The 12,038-nt window shown below is 43.5% G+C and overlaps 1 protein-coding gene across 6 annotated transcripts in view; it reads left to right on the top strand.

Annotated features, from left to right (window-relative positions):
* Window positions 1-12,038, top strand: part of LOC126531446 (thrombospondin type-1 domain-containing protein 7B-like) — an 834,929-nt gene that overhangs the window by 607,383 nt on the left and 215,508 nt on the right. For all 6 annotated transcript variants that reach the window (XM_072288436.1, XM_055071177.2, XM_055071178.2 and 3 more), the window contains 3 exons: window positions 1,268-1,432; window positions 3,382-3,587; window positions 5,912-6,107. In XM_072288436.1, the coding sequence (XP_072144537.1) occupies window positions 1,268-1,432; window positions 3,382-3,587; window positions 5,912-6,107 (567 nt within the window). The remainder of the gene's footprint in view (window positions 1-1,267; window positions 1,433-3,381; window positions 3,588-5,911; window positions 6,108-12,038) is intronic.

The raw sequence follows: 12,038 nt of genomic DNA, 5'->3' as shown, positions 1-12,038 counted from the left end.
CAGTTGTTAGAAAGCGCTCATCGTTGTGTATCTTTCTTTGTCTCCGTTTGTTTAGCGCAAAGTTTCACGATGAATCAATTCCAACTAGGCCGACTCACAGTGATGCTTCAGTAATGTAGTCTGGTTTAAAATACTGCCTTTCGCAGAGCGGATGGTCTGACGGCTGGCACGAACCAACCGGATTACCGAAAGAACGACTGTACACTGTTCCAAATCTGCATAATAAATTAACATACGAAATCTGTAATGCATCTGATTAGCTCGATCCTTGCGTATTCGCTTATGTTTCGTCGTTATAGCGATCGCTTGTAAGCAAAGCTATTACATTCGAAAATTATGTGTACGCAGCAAATCCGGATTAAGAGAAATGAAATAAACTGCTCCAACAAAAGCTGAAGAAGCTCTGCTCTTCGTGGCTGCACACGAGTCGCGGTAAATGACCACTTTCTGGCAAACGAAAATTTTTTGATATCTATGCGAAAAATTACCTGGCCTTGTTCATGACTGACCCCTGCTGAATAATAATCAACAAAATTAACTAAAATCAAGGATGTCGTTGTCTGCAGCACATTAAGCGTATAGGGGGAAGAGAAACAGATGACGTTGTGGAATGCAGGCTGATCTAGCAGGATTCAGCCTTGCAAGTATAGCTGGCTGTAGCTTCGCCTGAGGAGCTGAAGTTTGAGTGGATTCCGTGATAGATGCGATGTAGGACAGCGGTTTCAGTTTTGTCAGTAAGTACCTCGCATGCGCGCAGCTTGTCGAATCACAGATGTATCAACTACGGATACAATCTGCTCTCATGTAAAAGTGTTTGACAACAACAATAATAACAACGAAAGAGCAGCTGGCTTTTTAACAATGTTTTCATTAGTGTGTGGTAATGTCACAAGGCTGATGCATCATCAAGCTGTCTTATGGAAAACGTATGCCTGGCGCGCCTCTCCTTTCAAGTTTCTGTCAGTGACTTTATAATCTATCCCCCATTTTTCTCGCCCCTTCCTTAATGAAGATAACGAAGTGCAGTACAGCTTTCAATATTATATAGGATCAACCAACTAAGCATTATTACCGTGCGGTAATGCGTACTCGTAAATCAGCAATAAAGTGAAAGTTACACTTTCTTGCCAGATGTTCGCTATTTATGATGACTAGCTGCTAAACGTTCCGAACGTACCACCAAAAATTTTGTTGCATTTCATGTCAAGGCTTTGTTGCACAACAAATTATCTGCGGGCTAAATTTACTTGCTCTTCTGATCACACAGACTGGACACCAGTGTCAAGTCAGCTGTGCTCCCCGCAACCCAGACCACCACTGCAAGAAGAATGCCGAGTGCCGTGTCCTATAGACTGCGAAGTGTCCCATTGGTCGCCCTGGGGACAGTGTCTGCCCCTCATTCGAGGATCTCCGTTTCCTGCCCCGGAAGAAGGTTTGTGCAGCTGTCATGAGGACATGGGAACACATTTCACGCCAGGCAACCCTTTTGCTACAGTGTGGTTGAAGAAACGTTGTGTGAAATGCTGTGTTTCATATGGCCTAAATATTATGGTCGGTGATTTAGCATAAGTGAAACAATAATCTATTTGCATCGTCATGCTACCAGTAGTTTAGGGGAAGCTGAAAGCCTTATACAAGATCTGGGGCCAACTAACTCGGACCAGACAACCACGTTCCTTTTAATATTTGATTTCTATGTCATTGGCATATAAACTAAAGTTTCTGGCAGTTGGTTTCTCATGGGTCCAGTTGTTTGTTTATCATTACATTTTACCTCAAAACGTACTCTCTCGGTAACTTCTGGCGCCTTGTAGTAATGTTGGTGTTGTCGTGTTCACGCAGCAACAGCATAACTTCACGCTCTTTCCGCCATGAGTTGAAGGTTGCCGCAATAAGCCCTGGCATCACTCCCAATTTCCATCGAGCTACCATACTTAACAGCGTGCGAATTTTTTTTGTGTTTGCTTAGATGAAGCGTGATGCTATCTATTTCTGTAAATCAAAAGCGGTCGCGATTTCAAAGTCTTTCTTCCTCCATTACGCTTTTAATAATTAATATTATGTAGAAGGGCTTTCTTAACTGATGCGGAAACAGGAATGTATGACTATATATGCAAATAGTGGATCAGTCTCAGGTACAACATTCGAACCTGTACGAGCGCTAACCGTGCGACTCATTTATGCTACCACGGAGTTCCTCCTTGCTTGGATGGCAAGAGTTCTGCGAAGGAGATTTTTCAAATTGATAACTCGTAGGAACCCACTGGCCTAGTAGTTTTGATGTGCACCGCTCAGCCACTCCGCCGGTGCTACCGTGAAGAAAAGTACTCTGCCTGATGAGCGTGATAACACGCTAGCTGCTACTATTGGCTGACGCCTCGCTCTACAGCATACCTATAAACTAGAACAGAAGTGAACTAATTTAAACGAAGCCGACAGTAAGAAGCGAAGGCCGGGATAGGAAATAGAAGGGACGATCGAACGCGTACCCCATTTCTCGACCACCGGGGAACGTCATTTCCACAAACACGACAAGGGCTACAGTCAACATAGATTATTTTCTTCCGCAAAGCTCACTGATGGAGCGCCCCTGCAAATATTTACCTCAACCAATACCAGACGAAACGGCTCAAGATTTTCTGCGTGTAATTTTGCGCGAGCTATCGCGTCACTGGTTCGCACGGTGAGTGACAGGGCAACTTTTTTCTTTCTCTGGTTCGCACTCTTGCTGTCGCTTTCTGCTAGCGCGTTGTCCCAACATTGAATTGAGAGTGAGAGAGAGAGAGAGAGAGAGAGAGAGAGAGAGGGAATGCAGGGAGGTTAACCAGAGGGCAAGATCTGGTTTGCTACCCTATGCTGGGAAAAAGGGGACGGGGGAAGTGAACTGGCAGGAAAGTAGAGATAGGGAAAGAAAGAATGGGACCAGACATACACAGTAAATGAATGCACGGCACGAAAATTTCGGCACACCAATGACGGTGCGTTTCAGGCGCAGATTCGCCAACAATCAGAAGAATAATGCAAGTTTGCAGAGAACCTGCGCAGCGATACAAAAGCAGTCACTTTAGCCTTAACCACGCTGGATTACTGTGACTCCACGCAACTTCCCTCTGCGGAAATGTGCAAGAGGTACATGAATTTAGTTTTCTCATTTAATTCCTCTTCTTTTCTTCAATGTCATTGTTTATGAGAACAAGTGAGCATCGAGCCGAATAGAATAGTTCGGCAGTCGCAAACGCGCTCACCTTCGCAATTCACTCACAAAACGGTATCACCTGTATTATAGGCATACTGCATAAAAAAGCGACAGCATTCTTTCTTTTTCTTTTCTATACAGAGAGGCGCACAGTCAGTTAGATTTGTTCGCGTTCCCCGATGCAGGTTACCGAGTCCGCACACGCACAGTGCTCACGGCGCCCTCTCGTGGCGGTCGCGAGTGCCCGCATCTGAAGGAGGTGGAGAGCTGCGACCGCGCTGTGCTGTCTCACTGGGAGCCCCAGCCCTGGGGGCCCTGCAAGCCTCTGTCGGGTGGAAACTGCGGTGACGGCATCCAGATGCGCGACGCAAGTTGCGTTTTCTTCGACGGGGTAGGGCTCCTTCTTGTTGACTCTGCCTTGATTAACAGTGTGGCGACCGTGGAACAATAGAGCCTTCTTGCAAAGAACATGTAACAATTATGCACGCATTAGAACTCGCTCAATTTTGGTTAAGTTCAACACCACAGACGTTCACAGGCAGATGCAGGCTCGAAGTGACTGAGCATTGGTCAAATAAGTAGGGGCGTGGGAATATTCCAAACTTTCGAATAAGGTATGAAAAATGGTCCTATTCAATTCGGTCTTCAAATTTAATAACCATCATTGGTAAATGCGATTATTTTTTTAATACTTTCCGAATCATTCAGAACGTCAACTGCGACCAATTAAATATAATATTGGAGGAAACTTATTGTGAATTTTCACCACCGCGAGCATAGTATAAAAAGAAGACATCAGAACTTGCATAGTGAAGCAAGCGATGTCACTTAGTGTAGCCATACTTTACTGGCTATACAGTGATTACTCGCATTCTCTGAGGAGTCCTGTGCATATGCGTTTCCTCCTAATGCTCTATTTGCGCTTTTAATGAAGAACGCTTCTTAACATACTATGTAATGACAAAAACTAACTTTAAGAATACTTGGATGCGAACATCGTTTTATATTATTTGTAATAAAGGCTGTTCATTGTTCGAAGGATAGTCGAGAAATATTCGATATTCTATTCGCTTCTCGCACTATTAGATTCGTATTCAGTTCGGCCTAAAAAAACACTATTCGAACACCCCTACAAACTATGAATGTCACTGGAGCCAACTTTCCGAACAGTAACGTTGTCGAAACATTGGCGGCGGCGACATTCCTTGTTCAACTACTCTTAATCACTTTAATTACTGTGGTTTCCTTAGCGAACAACTCGTAGTTGTTAGAGAGATAACAGAGACAGTCAAGGAAGGACAGGATGCTAACGAAAGGGAACTTACGGTGCTTCCATACACTTATGGAAAGAGCGCTGGAAAGAAGGAAATAAAGATGAGGAAGAAGGAAACGTTGGAAATACATGCTGGGAGGTGCCGTGAAGTGTAATACATTTTGTTAACATTACGCCATAATGCTAATCACGAAGTTCCCAAAGTGTTTTATTTTTCGTTACACTTGATAATCAACTTATTTTAACGAAGAGTTCTTTCTTAAAAGCGATATAGGACGCCTAACTTGGCACAAATGTAATTTCCAACGCAATTCACAATATCTATGAGCACACACAGTGTAACGTATGTCACCTACATTTATTTCGCTAACACGCCAAGGCTTAAAATTTGCTGTTTTTCTAAGGTTCCTTGAGCAATCAATTTAATCAATAAGAAACTTCATTAAATCGATAAGCAGATGGCCCTCGATGTTGTAAGAGCGTGATGACAGCTGTGCTCTGAGCTTCGTGTCAGCTTATAACTGTATGCAAAACTATGCAAATTGTAGCTTAACGCTCGAGGATGAGGCTATATTTCGTGTTAAAAATGCAACAGATACATTGTGCCTAAATTCATTATGGTTGTCAGCAACCAAAGTCGATGACAATGAGCTACCGTCAGTGCGGATTTCTAAAGCACATAGATATTGCCGTTACTAAAGCGAAAATTAAAAAAAAAAGCGAAAGTATGGCTAAGTTTAAAACTCGGATACAGTTATTCTGTATTCCCATTTTTCTCCCTTTCTTTTTCTGTTTGTTCGCACGTGCGACTTGGTGTTGTCAGCGTTCCCTGTGCAACTAACATATGTGGAAAAGAGAGACGCCATAGAAATGCAAGGCGCTGAACCATGTTAACCACGGCTTAGACCGGCAGGCTACCCTGCATCGAGGATGAAAAGGAAGGGGGGGAAGAAGGGGTATACTGTATATCACTGGTCATGTTGCAAAGTACGGTGGCAGAACACACACACACACACACACACACACACACACACACACACACACACACACACACGCACACGCACACGCACACACACACACACGCACACGCACACGCACACGCACGCACGCACGCACGCACGCACGCACGCACGCACGCACACACACACACACACACGCACGCACGCACGCACGCACGCAGACGCACGCACGCACGCACGCACGCACGCACGCACGCACACGCACACACGCACGCACGCACGCACGCACGCACGCACACACACACGCGCACGCACGCACGCACGCACGCACACGCACGCGCACGCACGCGCACGCACGCACGCACGCACGCGCGCGCGCGCGCACACGCACACACACAAAACTGATCGCATAATAGCCATTTCTGTGCTTCATTCTGCAAGCTGTACGTTTCCTTCTCCACCCTCTCTGTTTGCGCGAGGCAGACAGTGGTCGACGACGCGCACTGCATCATCTACGAGTCGCCGATAATGAAGGAACGCGAGTGCACCGTGCCGTGTGCTGACGACTGCGTGCTGTCCGACTGGTCGCCCTGGTCCCCCTGTTCATCGCCCTGCGCCGAGCGGATGGACTACGGCATCCAGTCGCGAAACCGCTCTATACTCGGCCATGCTGGAAAAGGTGGGCACGTCACGTGCTTCTGGGGCCTACCTTCTGGCGGGCACTTTAACGGTGCGGTGCAGAGAAAAAAAACTAAATGAGTTTATTGCGCTAAAGTGGTCTTTCATAGCTTAATTTTTGTTAACTTAGCGGTAATAGGGTGATAGCTGATAGAAGAAACTAAATCCGTTTATTGTGGTAAAGTATTCTTTCATAATTTTATTTTTGCTAACTTAGCGGTAATAGGTTGATAGCTGATAGAAAAAATTAAATCCGTTTATTGTGGTAGAGTATTCTTTAACTTTATTTTTCTCACCTTAGCGGTAATAGGTCGATTATTGGAAGAGAAAATGAAGGTCAAAGTTCCACTTTTCTAATTTCGCGCCAAGCGCACAGTGCCAGTACGTAAGTATGACGTCGTGATTTTCAAATTATATGCATATTTTTTTCGTATTTAGGACATTGTGGCTTTGTAAATGTTAATAAAACTCGCAAAGTTGAATATTTGGCTCGTCTATAATACGATGTATTCCGGCTTTACCAATGAGCAGTTAACAATAGGCCCTAGAAGTCATCGCTATGTGCACGTGGGGCAAATTAAAAGAAATATTAAGTCTGGGGTTTTAGGTGCTAGAAGACCGATATGATTATAAGGCATGCGTTGGTGCATGGGGGGCTGCGGACTAATTTTGACCATCTGGGGTTTTTTAACATGCACCGCATGCATGGTACACGAGCGTGTGTTTTGCATTTCACCTTCGTCGAAATGCGCCGCCATGGCCAGGATTTGATCCCCGTGACCTCGAGTTTAGCAGCGCAGTGCCAAATACACTACGCCACGACGGCGACATTGGGAGAAATTCAAGGTGACATTGTCACATGTCTTTCGTTCTTTTGGTATTGACGGATGAAGAGTAATTCACTAATGCAGCGCAAATTATCCTAGTGTCCCTTTAAGGTACCACAGAAAGAATTAGAAACGCTTTCATATAACAATAGCATTCTTTGTCAACATAACGTTGTGGACCAGAGTATAATATTCTTGTAGGCGTCATGGACAGCTCTGAAAGGAAATAAAATTATAGCATACTATTGCTCCAGTGCAGACCAGTCACCTACATATGACACCACGATCTACGCCAGGATATCATGTGTTTGTCACTTCATTTTTTATTTTATTTTTATTTGGGGGAGGGGGGCTATTTGGCACTTTCAATCAATAATCTCCGACGCTAGCACACGTTTAAGAAAAAACCTTACAAATAGCTGAGGCCTTAACATTTTTATATAGTAGGCATTATAGTCACGAAAAGTAACTGTGCGGTAGGCAAGACGAAAAGTCGGCAGCATGTTACACTCCTGTAACGCGTGAAGGCGAAAGCCTGCTGCACACGTGGTAATGCATTAAGTAATCCTATAGGAGGGGCATAGGCGTATCTACCGGAGGTGCAAGGGGGGCACTTGCCCCCCTTCCCCCTACTTTTGAAAGCGGGCACTTGCGGCTGCGCGCTGGAAAGTCGAACAGAACTACAGCTGGGGCAAAATTTTCTTTCTTACTAGAGTGACCACATAAGTGACGCTTTTCTTTACTGCGCATCTCCTGTTTCGACAGCGAGCATTGTCTTTTGTGCCTTCTCGGGACGCCTTATATAGCGGACCACGCGCGGGATTGGGCACAAATAAATACTCGCGTTGCGGAGAACGCCTGATGCTGGTCAGTTACCGCCCTAACAAATGTAAGCGTGCTCATCTTGCATCATGCCCAGGTTTTTGGGACCGCTACTTCCGTATTCGAAAACACAATCAGTTTCGTACATTTAACCTGCGGGCGAAGGGGAGGTCCGGATAAAGCATTACAATCAGCCGGCATGAAATCGGCTTGAAATCATGGCACGATATCGTTGGTTTATCAAATGCTGGGACTATTTAATCTCTGTCTAGAGATAGCCTGCATAGCGTTGTAATCTCAGTATAATAATACTGTTAATGTGTTCATTTGATCGGACTAGGAGCAGCACAGCGGCGACAATCTAGGCAGAGCGCGGACTCCGAGCGTGAGCGGCATTCATGAGAAAAAGCGGTGGAGAGGACGACTTACTATAGCGTTCCAATCCTCCTCTACAATTACCACCGGGAACGAAAAGGGAGCCATCCGGTGACCTGACAGCTTGTCACTATGAGTGGGTCACAGTAGATCTTGAGGGGGTCGACGTTGACAACGTCTTGTCCACGACGGCGTATAAAACGTCCGCAAAGATAACACGAGCGGTGCACGCCGCTATGGGTTTAATGCGCTGGGCACTGTCTGTACTTCAACAATCTAATTAAACCTCTTACAGGTATAGCAGTCCAATCTAATCGTGTAATCACGACTTATCGTAGATATGCTAGTGAAAATGATCTTGGTCGAACGTGCAGAGCCATTTCAATACCAACAGAACACTGACTTGAATTTTTCTAAAGGAATGTGTCTCTTCTGACTTTGACAATTCGATTTTCAGGCTGGTTTTAAATAAGAGCTGCACTATTACTTGTCGCAGGCAGGGGAAAAAAAACAGCAGATATTCCGTATTTTGAAAAACGAGGGCCACATTTTTGTGACGTGTACTGAAAATTCGCACTGCGTAGATTGCTTATGTGCTCTGAAAACAGTTACTGATAGTCGCTTTCTCCCAATTCCTATGCGTTATACACGGCATTTAGTTCTTTTCCCCCGGTATCCTGGGTAAAATATGCAGGGCACGGTGTTTTTATTTATACGAAGTACGAAGCAATGTTGCGAGGGGCGAGCGATATATGTTTATTCTGTGTAGGTTCATTACAGGCTTTGTAGAAAGTTGCTCATTGAAGCGTTCGAGTGTGTCATACTGCCGAAAATCTATATGTTTCCCAGACTCCTAAAACAACAGCACAAGGGACGGTTGACGTTCCGTGAATATATAGAGAATTTGAAATACAATGTGTTGCGAAGCTTCCACTTTCCTGCTTTAAATGGAAGTGTTGCAGGTAACTACTAAATACCCGTCTTTCCCTGTGTTTTCGTGCATCATACGAAATTCGTAGTTTGTTTCTCTGGTGTCCACGGTGAGCTAAACGAGGCATCTTGTTTATATCCGGTGAAAATTATGGGCTTGATACGGCCAATGTGTACGCAATGTTCCAGATGGGTGGGTAAAATGCGCATTTTCCAGTATAATACGTACACATACAAGTGCTCCATAGCGTTATTATTATGTTTCACGAGCGGTGTAAAACTTAGACGGCTGCGCTGACATAATTACAACTACAAATGAGGTCAAATTTTGCGAACATAAGGGGAACAATCCGCCAAGTTGATGTGCGGTGGTAAATGCCTGTTAATGAAATACACCGTAAAATAACTGTAAGTAGTATGTTCGAAAATATCACACTGCTGCTATTAGCTAGGTTTCCCAATGTCCCGGGAGAAATCTGCGATTCACATATCTTATACTGTGAAGGAATAAGCAGCATTTTATGTGTTAACGTTTCTGGCTCATTTAGAAGCATTAAGAATAATTATTGTACGGTCATATTTTTTTAAACTTTTTTCATGCGTGATACAACAAAAGAGACAGATTCGTTTTGTTTGGTGACTAGCAAGGACAAGTTAATGGGTACATGTTAATGGGTACAGTTAATGGAGACAGGTTAATGCATGGGCTTTCGCAGTAAATTACGTATGCAAGCACTCTAGAGTGTTATGAGCGCGCCTAAGGAGCCGGAGAGAATGGAGCCCGCTGCCGTGGCAGAACTATAACAGCCGCCAAGACCCAATTTAGCGAAAAATGGTGGTGCGCTATGGAAACTCTCTGTGCGAAGTATGGCTGGATTAAGCACAGCCTTTGTAAAAAAAGAAATTCTTATTCAAATTTTTCTGCGATGTCCTTGGTGAACTAAACAAGACATTTTGTTTATAATTTGCGAAAATCAAGGGCACGTTATGGGCAACATGCAAGTAAACTTCAAACGCAGGGGACTAATTATGGATTTTGCAGTAAATTACGCATCCAAGCTATTCGGAGTTTTATTAATGTGTTTTGCGAACAGAGAATTTATCCCGCCGCCCTGGGAGAACTGTTAACTCAACCGATATCAATTCTAACGGAAATTGACATCAGGGTGGAGGGGGTTGGGAGGAAGGTAGGACACCATGGTGAATGTTATGGCGAAGTAACAAGTACGCTGATGAATTACTGGCTTTTTAAAAATTGCCAGCAAGAAGTGCTCCAAAGCAGCACTTGTGGGCAAGGTTTCAAACGGAACAGTTATATATATATATATATATATATATATATATATATATATATATATATATATATATATACGGGAAACTCTTTAAGGTATGCGATATAGTCAAAAGAAACTTAAAATTTTGTTGCAACTGTTCGAAAGAAACAGCTTCGCTGGAAATCGGGTTGTAATTCTCCCAAGAACCTCGACAATGCTATTACGTGCGATACATTGATGTTGTAGACTTATACATCAAGTACAATTGTTTGTTTAATTATTAATATTGTTGGTAACAAATACGCATTTTTTATGTGCGCTGTAATGCTGCTACTGGGCGGGATCCGGGACCTCTGTGAGGCACTCATTGGCTTTTGTCCATGTATCATATTGAGACTTTACATAGTTGCAAGAAGTAAATGCAAACTGAAATAATTTTTCGGACCTCCATCATGGTTCACCACGTGGGATCGATAGATAGGTCCATGTCGATTAGAAATGAGTATAACTGACAGACGCATATATATATATATATATATATATATATATATATATATATATATATATATATATATATATATATATATATATATATATATATAGAGAGAGAGAGAGAGAGAGAGAGAGAGAGATAGAGAGAGAGAGAGAGGTAGGTCGTTTTTTGAATAGAGAATATGTTCGATCTTTGTATCTTTGCTCGCTTACGGGGGTGTGAGCCAATCCAGATTATGCTATATATTTTCGGATATGAGCCATTGCTGCTGATGATATTCTTTGTAAACTTTTTTTTTTATCACTGGACCAGACGCCGCTTTTCCCGAGTATTATCCATTGCAGCGAACCATTTAAGGCCTTCGCCTTAATAATAATATACCATGAATTTCCATAGCCCGCAATTTAAACACCCGGAGATTCGAAAAGTTGTAAATATCGGGCAATATGGTGGAGCCCCAATTCCGATATTCAAAGAAAGACCGTGGGAACACGAGATGCTGGCGATGACCGCGCTGTCTGTCGGCTAGTGGCAAGATTTTCTGAATCGATGGCTTCCTCTTGTGCGAAGAGATGGCAGCACTATACATGTCTCGCAACGGTGGAAGACCTTTTTCGTCGGTGAGAATAAGTTGTGTGAGAAGTAAAAGTGATCGGGTGTTAGCACGTGATCCCAATTGAGGCCATTCATTGTTACCATATCAAAACTCTTTGTTAACTCAATTAACCTGTTTTATTAGAACCTTAAAGGCAGTTGTTAATATAGATCGCCTTGATACTTATTCAATTATTTTATTATTGGTTTTTAAACCCGACGCACTTTTTCTTGGGTGGTATGGGCAAGCTCTCATTAATATTTTTGTCATTATGTTTACCTTTAAAAAGGATAAAACACGTTATTCACGCGGCAAGATAGCGAACGAATACTCGCATCTCTGTAAGTAGTAATAGTCTTACTCCACCTCCGAACCAACCCCATGATACGTCGTTGCAATAAGGGCACAAATAAACAATGCTTTCTCTAAAGGCCCTGAATCACAGAAACCTCCACGGAAACAATCACGGAAACCTCGGGCCCTCGCTCGATTATCGGTGCCTTCTTTTTCGTTATCTGTAAAACTGTACGGGTAACACCGGTTTAGAGTGGAAAGGGCGATAGATAATCTTTTCTTAGAGAAATTAAACCATGCTTAAGGGGCATCCGTCTGATAT

This window comes from Dermacentor andersoni, chromosome 5, assembly GCF_023375885.2.
Source record: "Dermacentor andersoni chromosome 5, qqDerAnde1_hic_scaffold, whole genome shotgun sequence".
Classification (NCBI taxonomy): Eukaryota; Metazoa; Arthropoda; class Arachnida; order Ixodida; family Ixodidae; genus Dermacentor; species Dermacentor andersoni.
Note: the sequence above shows the minus strand (reverse complement) of the source record. Positions and strands in the feature narration are given on the sequence as shown.